Consider the following 12256-nt stretch of genomic DNA (forward strand, 5'->3'; position numbering starts at 1 on the left):
GTTCAATGAATATGACTTATCCCATCTTAATTCCAGCTCCTCTGTGCAAAGGGAAAGCAGTTACTTGCTGTACGTGTACCTCAACGGATTCAAAAAATGGTTTTATATGAAGAAAAACTTTAAAAATTAAGTAGCTTTTCTGTTGACGTTTGGGAAGCGTGTGCGGGCTGGTTCTGGTCGGGTCTGCTACGGACAGTATTTTTGAATGAGTTGGTGGCAGCCACGTTTCTCACGAGTGTGGCTGTCCCCGCTCGGGAGCTGCAGTCAGGAGGAATCTGAAACAAGTGTTACTTGGGGCAGGGGGGAGAGATGCACCACGCGGGGAACGGAGAAGAAAGAAAAACATTTTTGAGTCAACTTGATTTCAAATGGAAACACCCCTGGTTTCTCGGAGAGCTGGAGCCAGTGGCAGCAGCCCTGGCAGGGTGGATGCGGGGGGGGGCAGCTAAAGGGAGGGTGCCCTTCCAGAGCTGGGGGAGATACAGAGTTTAAATGCTGCTGTTTCTTGTAGGGATGCAAAGGGTTTTGGCGCAGAGGCTGAATTCAGAGCGGAGTCGATGGATTGTGCACTGGGGATGTGCCTGGCTTCAGCATGGATGAGCCGCCCTCGCGGGGCAGCACCTGCTTTTCCTGCGCGCGGGGAGGTTGGGGGGTAAATCAATTCATCTCTTAACAAAACTGCTCCGTGCTGGAGAACGGCGTCCCTCACATCAAATGCTCGTGGTGCTCCAAGGTTGTGGGCTTCTCCCTCCCTTGCCTGCAAGCGCAGCCACATCCAGTCACTGCGTTAAGCCTTTTGTGTTTGCGGTTACCAGAGAATTGGGTTTGCCCCAATTCTGTGATTTAATAATCAGGTATAGGAGAAATAACTGGACCAGTGCAGTTCTGCCAGGCGGCGGCTGCTGCTGCACGGAGAGCAAAGCAACAGAGAACCCAGTGCTACGTCTTACTCGCCATATACCACATATGTTTCCCCTACAATCTTTCAGTAGTAAAATTACACTTAACTATATTTTTAATGTCTAAAATCAAGATCCTAGAATACGTATTTCCTGGGGAAAGCAAAGTATGTTATTAAGAGCAGCAGTAAGTAAATTTGGGATTTTAAAAATATTGAAAACTTCGCCAGATGTCTTAGAGGTTTGATAAATAATTTAAGTCTTTTTAGAGATTAAAACCTATTTTTCTAAGTTAGAACGGTTTATTTTGTCAGAAATCAATTAGAATGAATAAAAACAATGGTCTCCTAAGGATGAAAAAAGGGTTGAACGTGTGCATGTATCAGGTTTCAGTTTTAAACTCCACAAGACTTCAGAGCCTGTAATGAACATCCTTTCCATTTCTAAATCCTCAGATCCCAGTCTTCTCAGGCCGTTGGTGGATTTCCCCTCTCTACAGAAAGCCAGGATGAGCTTTTCAGTAGCTGAGTAGCTTTGAACCAATCTAAACAAACAAAAAAATTATTTAACATAGGTCTAGAAAATAGTATACTGATGTTTGTCTTTATTATCGCACAATGTCTGAGTCGTCGTGATTTTTCTATTTGACTTTTCCATCTCCCAGCAGACCCGGGGGAGGACTGGGGGCCCTGGGACTCGCAGCACCATCCTGACGCACCACTGGCCTCTTCCCAGTGCGGTTCCCGGGATGTGGGAGAGGATGGGGCAGGCATTTGATATACTGAATATGGCTTTATCTCCTGCAAGTAGTTTTGTCCTTAAAAGGCTCCCGAAATTAAACTGGCCAAATACATCTACGGATAACGTGACTGCAGCAGGAGAATTAATCAGACATATTTGTTGTAAATGAACAAGGTGTAGCCTCACGTGTGTTTTCACTCGCGTTTCTTTACTCAGGTTCAGGTGGTGAGACTCAGAAGAACAGAGGAGAAAAAAAAAAATAATCTCACGTAACACTTTGAGAATTAGGCTCACAATAATCCATTTAAGATATTTAAAACGATCCAGCGGTTAACGGTTGTAACCCTGAGAGTGTGAGGAAGCTCAGTGCTGTTGAGCCTCCTGACGTCGCTGTGTTCTCTCTGTAGGGCCTCGCTGTGTCCGGCGGCGGCCAGGCCGGCGTGGGGACGCCTTCCTCCAGGCAGTACGCACGACAGAAAATAACTCGCGTAAACCTCAGGGACTTCATCTTCTACATGGAACAGGAGCGAGAAACGAGCCATTCTCTCCTGCTCTATCGAGCTCTGCTTAAATAAAGCCAAGAACTGTACTGATTTCTCCATACGGAAGCTCAACCTGCATTGAAAAGCTGTCATTTTAATGTGCCTTCTATTTTTTTCAGAAGTCAACGTTCCAGTAATTTTGTTTTGTAAAATTGTCAGACACATGCAATAAATTCCCTTTATGTAAAAAAAAAAAAAAAAAAAAAAAAAAAAATTATAAAAAACACACAAAAAAATGTGCAAAAGGTTTTGAAACGTTAAATCCACAGATGGAACCGACATGGAAGCCATGCTCCGTTCGGCCGCTGGGGCTGGAGTGGCCGGCGCCACGGTTCGGCCACGGGAGCGGCAGCAGCCGGCGGGAGCCGCTGCACGGCGAGGGCTGGGGCAGGTACGCGGGGCTGGGGCCGGGCCGGGGGCTCACCTCTACCCTCACCGCGGTGCTGGTTTGCTTTTCTCTTCGGTTTTACCAGCACAGTTTCCACCGACTAACCATGGCGATACCTGGTGTTATTTTAGATTAGTTATAATTGCAATTTTTTGCACAGTTCAGAGAATAGCCACTGCACACTCCCACAAATTTTATATATTTGGGATTTTTGCTTTTACTGCACAGCTCATTTCCTGAGCCATTTGCTAATCCAGATCCTAAGTGTATGGAATCTGCACGTTTGGTCCCAGCGGAGTTCCCCGGACTCGCTTCTCGGTGTTTTCTAGAGCTCCTCAACCTTTTGCACATTTGTAGCGACTGGTTAGTAACACCAATCCAAGTTGGGTTTTATTTTCTGAAAAAAAAAAAAAATCTTAATTTATTTATTGCAAAGAGTATGGTTTAATGGTGGTTTTAAAAGAGAGTATTGTTCAGTGAAGATTTTAGAGTATTCTATATGGATTTTTAAAGTCGCCATAGAGGAGGTTTTGGGGGTGTCCTGCTCCAGGGGCAGCAGGTGACGCCGCGGGGACCGGCCCAGCCCGACCCTCGCTTGGAGCGTGGGACCCGGGACTCCCGTCCGCGCAGGCTCATCAACAAGCAGCAGGACTTTCAGCGTAAGGAGTAGTTTTAAGTACTTAAAGGTGGGTGGATGCTTTTTAAATGCTTTGCTGAATTGGGATTTAAGGGGCCCACGGGGCAGCCGAGCCGCCTCGGGGCCAGTCTCGGACACGGGGGTGGACAGGGATGGCTCCGGGCTGGGGGGCACGAGCTCTTGTACTTCCAACGTAACAGTATTAGCAGTAACCACGCAAGGGAGACCTTTGCTTATTTATCTTTTCAATTTTTACTATGTTATGCTTGCCACTTTTTTGAGGCAAATTTTTTTTTTTTTTTTTTGGATGGGAAACCATAGCGAAAGCACAAATAGAACTATTTGTCCAATAGTTTTAAAAACAAAAGTTTTAATTATTTTTTAAGGTTTATGAAAAAGCAGAAGAAAATTTATACTGCTGCTATTTAGCCAAAAGATTATTCATAAGGTATTTAAGGCCAGGAAGTGTAAAATTATGTTTTAAATGTATTGATAATTTGTACATATTGTTTATAAAGGCCTTGTGTTTATTAGAATTACGTTATTTTGATGATTTCTGTACATACTCGTAAATACCCCCAATTTGTGTGAAAACATACTCCCTTATTTGTACTTATTTTGTAAAGAAATAAAACAATTTACTAAAGTAACACATCGAGTGACATACAGTATTAATTTATCAAACATGAATTTCACATTGTCTCGTAGTTCTTAAGCACTCTTCAGAAACAGTTTGCATTAAAATATTAACAGAATACCCACAAAGAAATATTAAAACCAAATAACTTCAACGTTTTGTTGTGCTGATTCTTATCCTTTGTCAAACATCTAATAAAGTTGTCAGCAGACCTCGATGCCGTTCGTGGAGCGCGGGGATGGGCTCGGCCGTGGCTCTCCGGGACGGGATGAGTCCAACGCTCCGCGGTGGGACGGGGCCCTGCAGAACGCGCCGGCCAAGACTCCCGTCTTCAAGCCACAGTTTCGGTGCTCAACAACAGGGAATCAGGACAATTCGGTTCCAATCAAATTAGGCGAAAAACCAGGCTACGTTTATTTTTTTGGTCTTCACACTAAAACCACTGGCTGGCTGCGCACCACAGCTTTACTGGAGTTTCTGCGATATTTTAAAACCTGTCTTAGCGACGCTGAGCAATGTTCTTAATTCAGTTATGTTGCTATGGTTTAAGGCCAGAAGTAAAAATTCAAATCAGTTTTTGCTGGTATTGCTGCCTAAAAAGATAGGGAAATAAGTAAAAAAGATACAAATGAAACTGTAATAAACTTTAAATAAGTGACCTGAAGTTACTAACTAAAAGAACATGTCCTAACTTTTTTTTTTTTTTCTTTTTTCCCCAAGGCATATTTCTTCTAACCAAGTGATTGTTTCCACATGTGGTCCTTGCCTTAGTGCTATTTGCAGTCAGTGCTGGGATGTCACGGCTCAAACTTTCCATCTCAAGTTCACACTGAACTGGGCTGGGGCGGCCCCGACGCCTTTCCCGCGGCCCCGCAGCGAACGGCCCCAAGTACCGAGGATGCTTTGAACTTAAAGCGAACTCAACGTATGAAAGTAATAAATAAAACACTTTTTTTTTTTTTTTTTTTTCCTTTTTGTAAGACATGGCTACATCAAGCTGAACAGAGCCAAAAGGCCGGAGGAGACGCAATCGGAAGTTCTCACCTCTTGCAAACACCGTGGGAGATACAGTGAGTGTGCCACCCTACTTGCTTATTTTTGATCGTTTACTTTACAGAAATGTTTATGGCATGAAGTACTGTATAAGAAATGTGCATACACAAATACATGACAATTATACGTTAAGTTCTTTACAATATTAAATGTATAATATACAATTCTACAGATATCTTACATACAAAGGTGAATGTTGTGCCATATATTCAAATATGGCAATGCCTAGCAACTTTAGAATGTCGTACAAGTATAAAACCACAAAATAAAATAACTTTACAGCTCTTTTAAAGTAGATAGATTCGCTGAACTGTTCTGCTGCGTTAGCAGGCCAACGCGCATCAGCTGCGGCCTCCAGGAGATCGCCCAGGGGAGTAACCAAGGCGAGAGAACCCGCAGAGGTCTGATTTTCCATAGACAGGTATCCAGCCCTTTTCCAAAAATCAGACCCCTGCTGAGGCTGGACCGTGGCTACTCAGTCCAGCTCATCCCTTTTGAAAACACTAGTGAGGTGTTTATTTTGCCCGATTGCAATCATTTAGCCTTAAAGAATTGTTGACCACCGAAGGCTCTGTTCCTTGTTCCATATGGCCGTATTTACGCATCTAAAAAGAGTTTAATTAAAATCCAGCATCTACAACAGTATTCTATAAATTAACGTGGGAGAAACTAAATTGCGATTAACACGTGAATTAGTTACTGAGGACCCAATCATGCTAAAGCAGGATTTAGCAGAACGCTATTTATAACCTTGCACCTGCAGAGGCGGTGCCGTCTCCTGAGTTAGGGCGCCCTGCGAGCCAGGGCCGTGCTGCTCCGCCGAGGAGCAGGAGCCGCCTGCGGACAGCGGGCGTCGGGAAAGAGAAACGTTACACAGATAGAGAGAGGGCAGCTACAGAATCGGTATTTTAATCAGAGTTTAAAATAAGAGAGGAAAAACAATCTAAACAAAAGGTGGCTTGCTTTCGTCGGACAATGGCACTGGAGGGCTTTAACATCTTTTTGTGACAATCCCAGACCCATAAAGAGTGGGCTTGCCCGAAATTCTTAATGCTTCTTCCTAAATGTGGGCTTATAACATGGGTAGTATGCGAGTGACGAGGGGTGGCAGAGCTTGCGTGGCAGAACCACGCTTCCTTGAGGATGCAAAACTTAACAGTTTCTGCGTCAAAACAAGACTGGCTTTGAGAGAACTACAGCTCCACGTTTGGTGTGTGACCCTCGTGGGATGGTGGATGGCATTTCACTTTGTGCTTCCAGATCCCTACTTTTGCAAATATTGCCAAAATCGGCCTTGTCTAATTTTTTTGTCCCTTTTTTGTTCGGTTTGTGTGGGGTTTTTTTAGTACTGAGCACCAGTTGACTAGAAATCGGTCCTTTTCTGATTCTGGATTCTGTCCACAGAGAGAGATTTCAGTTGGAAACGCTGTATAAAAATAAGCCATTTGCTAGCATGAGGGAGTACGATCACGGCAGTGTGACGTTGTGTACGGAGGTGTAAAGCACAGCTGATATGAAGGAGAGCGGCAGTCGGGGAAGACGCTCAGTGCAGTTTTTAGTGCTCCATCTTCCTCTCGGAGGCGCCCACTTCCACGCGTCGCAGCATCGGGGACCGCTGGAGCGGCCGTCGGAACTGTTTCTCCTGCTGATCTCGTCAAATTGCTTTAATTGGTCTTTCTGCAGAGTCCGATGGAGGGTCGGGGGTTTACGGAGCGTTGCCTTTCTCACCACGGCGGCGGTTGGGCCCACAGGACGTTCCCAGCGGGGCCGGAGCACTGAGCGCGCTCGGGAATTTCATCGTGAAAAACGCACAACTGGTTTTTCAAATGCATTTCATGGCTGGCTATATGACAGGTAGTTTCAGAGTACCACTAATCGGCAACATAAAGTCAAAATCTGTTCGCTAATACTGTTTTGCAAATCCTTAGTGTTTCACATAAGGGACTATTAAACACTTCTACGGTTACAAAGGAGTACGGGGGGGTCTAGTCCAGGGGCTCCTGTTTTATTCTGATTGTTGGGGTAGGTTGTGGTCGTCTGTCCTCGCGACACAGCACGTATTCGCTGAACTGAGAGGAATCCACCCCACCGCCGCACGAAGCTGCCACGTTAAATCCCTTCTGAAATAATCTTTCGAGCACCTGCAATGTGGGGGGAAAAAAAAGAATCAGATTAATATTTAGCAAATTTTAGTGATAAAAGCATTCAGGATCGAAATGATGGATTTAGTCTTTCGAGTCCTCGTTGAATGAATATTATTCAGCTATAATTCTATAACTTATTCTTAAATGACTACACTGTGATTAAAGTCTCGCTCTCAGCAAACCTCTGTAGAAAACAAAAATTAATCAAACAAATAAGCACTCTGCAGAGCAGCTTAGTACATTATATAGTAAAATACTGGGCTGCAGTGATATTGATGCTGTCTCTTACTGCTTACAGAAAGCAACACTGGGCTTAAGTCGTAATAAAAAGTGTCCGTTATTCATTAGTAACGTGAACAGTTCTACAGAAAGGGGCTGAGAACATTTCTCAGCTCTTCCTTGGCAGATGAGAATGCATCAGGAGTCAGAGTGACGCTTCCACCAGATCTTCAGGAAAATGCAGCCGTGATTCTCCCCCGCCGGAAGGGAGCGATGCGTTTAGCAAAGCACGGCAGGGCCGGGATGCACAGCCAAGACGGGGACAATAAGGAAACGTTCTGGCCCAAGAAAGAGGTTAATTTGTATTGCCCAAATATGTATTTTCTCCTTCTAAAGAAAAGTTGGTACAATTTAGATGCATGAATTTCGAGAAGCCAGAGGCAACTTTAATTTCTGAGGCTGTCACACAGCACATTACCCTAGGATATACTGATCTTGGCAATGTGATAGGGGCCGTGTTTTCACATGGCTGAGCGTGTTGATATACGGTTTCCCAGCAGAGCAGGGCCCACGCAGACTTTTCTCAGCGTTAGGTGAGAGCGGATCCAGACCCACCCTGGGCAGAACTGCACCGCAAGATCCACCGGAGGAGATGCTGCGCTCCCTCCCTGCACTGGCGGCTCCCCTGAGGCCGGGGCAGCAGCCTGGAAAAACGGCTCCTGTGTCCTTCTCCACTGACAAAGGCCACCAAGGGGAGCAGCCTGCACTGGTCTCCCAGTCTCACCCAAGGCACCGCTCCCACCGCTCCAGCACGTGGGCCCAGGGCGCTGGAAGCCAACCCGAGGATTTACTAACCCCGATGAACTTGGTATCACCAGCATCCTTGTGGGACGGATGGCTGCCACCCATGACAACAGGGACTAAGCTGCTCAAAAACTTCACTCAACCTAGAGAAGTGTCTGAGCAATATACCCACCTGCAGACAGAGTCAACTCATGCTCTCACAGGTTTATGTTATAGAAATAATTTGCTTTTTTGTGTGTGTTTACTAGGCCTGTGAAGCACTTCAGCGGTAGATTAAGTACTGCAGTAGTACTTACAAATCATACGTTTCAAGGCCCAAGCGGCCCACGCTACAGATCATGCACCAGCCCTCTGCCCTCGCACAGTCCCACGTGAAGCCACAGTGCATTTTTTAGCGCGCCATTTCTTTCTGACTGGATGTTGGCTTTGCTTTCTCCAGAAACATCAGTTTGGAGCCTTGATTGAGGATGGCTGATTTCGAAAGGACAACTGTCCCCAGGGTGGTATCGTGGCGCGGTGCAAACCGTGGCAGCATCAGCTGGTTTTCACCCGCGGGATCCCTCCTTGGAGGCAGCCCGTGGTGCCCACCCACGGCTTAGCCCATGGCGTGCGTTTCAGTGGGAACTGAAACTCTGTACTTGCTGCCCCGGCTGCAGGGACCGGGGAAGGAGAGGAGCTGCTCTGGCACAGCGTTGCCCACGCCATGCCGAAGCTGCTGGAAAACAGCTGCCCAAGGAGCTGTGCCTGGCCCTGGGACACGGGGACTCATGTTCTCGGGAAAGTCCCATCTGCCAAATCTCACTGACTTCTGCCCTGGCTTTTGTAGACTAAGAAAGTGGTAGAACTGAAGGACTGAAAAAGCCCTCCAGTGTATGGAAGAAAAATGAACCCAGAGGGATTAAAAGGGTGGTGGGAGGGAGTAGGTTCTCAAAATGTATTTTAAAACAGAGAGAGGGGAAAGTTTTACAAGTCTCTCATTTGTCTGGGCTGTAGGCAGCTTGCAGGACAGAAACGGGCTGCAGACACTAACGCTTCGTCCTGCTCAGAGACGGGGGCAGGAGTTTGAGAGGGCAGGAGGAGTAAGGCATCCTCCGACTGCTCTTTCACGGGCTGGGGGGTAGTTTGACTGTTTTGTGCGTCCCTGTTCCTAGACCTGGCGAGATGAAGGTGAGAGGCCACCCAGCTACAGGAAAGGACACTTCTTCCATTGAACCGGAGAGCGAAACGGAGGATTGACAGGTAAGATTTCAGAGGGAGACGTGACTTCAAAATCCTCGCTAAAAACTTTTAAAAATCAATCTGCTGGCAAGACGAAACCAAGCACGGGGGGGCCCTTGGCTTGCCTCGGTCCAAAGCTATGGAAGGCTGCGTGTTAACAGAGGACTCCTCTCTACCGCGCCGGCTCTCTGCAAACACACAGTGCGGGCAGACGTTACACCTTAGAGCACCGCACACAGAACAAAGCGATTCGTTTTTGCTGCCTACGCGCTCGAAGGACTAGACTGCAGGCTATAATCTAGTGTTAAAAACCTCCGTATCATCAATTTTCTCAGCAAGAAACAAAACAGGCCGAATCCCGTAAACAACGCAGAGAATGTTTAAATATTGTAGAGTTTTGGGTGTAACGTGGATGAGGTTGAGCTCAGGTCGGGGGAGAAAGGCTCCTAAAGGCTGCTCCCGTGGGTGCTGAGCGCTGGTTTGTACGCGCCGGTGCACGAGGCTCAGCGGCACGTCGAACATGAACAGATTTAAATGCCATTTAGTGAATTTGCCTCCGTGCGCGTTACTTTTTCTGAAGGTAAGATGCAGGCAGAGGGAAACCAGTAAGCGTCTCTGAATCAAATCAGAGCTACTCTCCTGTAAATCTCCAAAGAGAATATGCCAAAAAGTAAATGAGTATCAGCTGTGATTCTCCTACGTACGGGGAGACAGACACACAATATTAAATAGAGGATTTGTGCTAGGATTTAATATACTCTCTCTTGCAGTATTCTGAGCACATCAAGATACAGACTCTAGATTTTGTTGGAAGGTTTTCCAAATAGAAACATGATACTTTCACTTACTGCATTTCATTTAAATCTTGCAGAATACAAACAAATACAGTCTTAATTATGAAGATTCAATGTTCAACATATACGAGCATCACAGAATTTTCTCTAAGGTAAGCTCATGTATCTCACCAGAACCTCTTGCGAGGAGCTGAAAAAACAGCATCGGTCTTAAAACTCTACACCTATATGTAATTACAAATGGGCGTTGAATTAAGAGCTACTGTATTTTTTGGCTGCCGCTACCTACTCAGTCTTGATGTTCTTTGGTTTACATGCACAGTTCTTGACACAAAACATTCCATGAAAATATTTTCCAAAGATCCAAGGAATTTATAAATACTGCGGTGGTGCCACTAACACATTCAGGAGGTCAGGAGGAGACAGAAGTGATGTATCTCGGCAAACGGCAGGCAGACTTACCGTGTCACTCTCTGAGATTCCTTGGAAATAGTTCTGCTCTTCCAGCCATTGCCCCTTCTAACCCATCTCCCTTAAGTCTGTGCATTTGCTTCACTGTACTCCCAGCTTCTGCCTTAATGCTGTTTTGCCAAAAACTCCTGGGGAGGGGAAGGGCAGCACCTACGTGCTGCCCCGAGTCCAGCAGAGCCCATGATAATTAGCACTGATTTCATCAGCCTTTGGTCTCAGAAACGCATCATTTTCCAGAAAGTGTTTGAAAACACTTTCTATTAATTATATAGTAAAATGATGTAATTTAGTAAAATGATGTAATTTAATAGTATTACTTAGACTGTGGACTCTTTGACAGAAATTTCTTTTCACAACGTGAACTTGTGAAGAGACTCTTTGATTCTCTCTGAATTTTGACCGAATTCAAAACGCATTCAAATAGTGACAAAAATTAGCATTCAGCTTTTACTACGAGCACACGTTTCCTACCAGGAGGCCACCTGGCATAAACCAGGGCCAAGCACTGAGCCGTGCGCTGAGCCGTGTGGGCGCCCGGTGCTTCGGGTGGCCGCTTGTGGTGCTGAGCCCGTCAGGGGCTCGCAGGGACCTGTTATGGTTGTGGTTATTCTGATTTCTTGCGTGCATCTAACCGTATGGCCCGGACGGCGTGGCTGAGACACGAAGACACATCCCCGTCCACTTACCTGAGCTGAACCCCAGCTGCTGCCGTCTCCCCCAGCACAGCCAGGAATTTGGGGGTGTCCCCAGAGCTCCCAGCCCCCTCCCTCCAGCCTTCTGTCGGCGGGACAGCCCGCTCTAAACCCTGCCAAACGCGAAACTGCGAAGGGCTGCGCAAAATTAACTACAGGCATTGGACTCTTAAAGCTCAACCAAATAAAACACTCGAGAGCCCCGAACCAAAAATCACCGGGTTTAGAACGGTTTCAGACAAAAGCGTGCGTCAGTGCGGAGGGCACGAGGGAAGGCTGCCCCACGGAGGGAGGTGTCAGTGCCAAACGCGGGCTGGTAAAATGACTCCATCCACCTTTGCGTATCCTGATAACTCCCAGTCTCCCAAAAATGCTCTCAGCTGGCAACGTGGGAGATGGAGGGCGCCTCGGCTGGCTGTGTAATAACGACAGGGGTGAGCCCAGGCTGCAGGTTCTCACCCTCCCTTGCCCTTACGCCTCCCCCCAGCCCCTCTGGCCAGCCCCTCCCCTGGGCCGGCTCTTCCCCGGGTGTTTGCCCATGGGGAAGTTCCTCAGGACCACTAAGGCCTTTCCCACAGCCCAGTCCGTGTCTGCAGCCACAACCCGCCTGCAGGGTCGGTAACTTCGGAAATATTCCCCTATAGGTTGATTCCACTTCCCACAACACAAGTATTCTCTGCAGCACGTCGTGCAGGCGTACATGCGAAAACCAAGAGCTGTGTTTTGCCCTTGTTAATTAAGGCACAAGTTAACAGCATCATCACCGCCGTTCCTCCTGCGCAGCCCAAGGACAGCCACAACACCGAAGCTCGGCCGCGGTGGCGGTGATCCCTGGTGAAATGGCATTTCTTGCCCATAAGGCTGCTGCCTAAACACAAGCCACATATTTATTTCCGCTGCCATCCACCTATCTGTCCAGTTATCTTCTTTTGTTTCATATGTTTAATTTTAAACCTAATGTCAAAACTCTGAGCATAAAATGAAATACATTTTGTTTAAAATACTCTGGGCAATTTT

General features: G+C 46.7%; 2 protein-coding genes across 5 annotated transcripts in view; one reads left to right on the plus strand and one right to left on the minus strand.

Annotated features, from left to right (window-relative positions):
- The window catches only part of LOC141741851 (transcription initiation factor TFIID subunit 4-like), a 141984-nt gene extending 139302 nt beyond the window's left edge, over positions 1-2682 (plus strand). For both annotated transcript variants that reach the window (XM_074582940.1, XM_074582941.1), the window contains exon 15: positions 2048-2682. In XM_074582940.1, the coding sequence (XP_074439041.1) occupies positions 2048-2215 (168 nt within the window). In that variant the 3' untranslated portion in view covers positions 2216-2682. The remainder of the gene's footprint in view (positions 1-2047) is intronic.
- Positions 2683-3557: 875 nt separating this feature from the next.
- The window catches only part of KCTD15 (potassium channel tetramerization domain containing 15), a 55728-nt gene continuing 47029 nt past the window's right edge, over positions 3558-12256 (minus strand). For all 3 annotated transcript variants that reach the window (XM_074582942.1, XM_074582944.1, XM_074582943.1), the window contains one exon: positions 3558-7038. In XM_074582942.1, coding sequence (XP_074439043.1) covers positions 6883-7038 — 156 coding nt within the window. In that variant the 3' untranslated portion in view covers positions 3558-6882. The remainder of the gene's footprint in view (positions 7039-12256) is intronic.

This window comes from Larus michahellis, chromosome 4, assembly GCF_964199755.1.
Source record: "Larus michahellis chromosome 4, bLarMic1.1, whole genome shotgun sequence".
In the NCBI taxonomy this organism is placed as follows: domain Eukaryota; kingdom Metazoa; phylum Chordata; class Aves; order Charadriiformes; family Laridae; genus Larus; species Larus michahellis.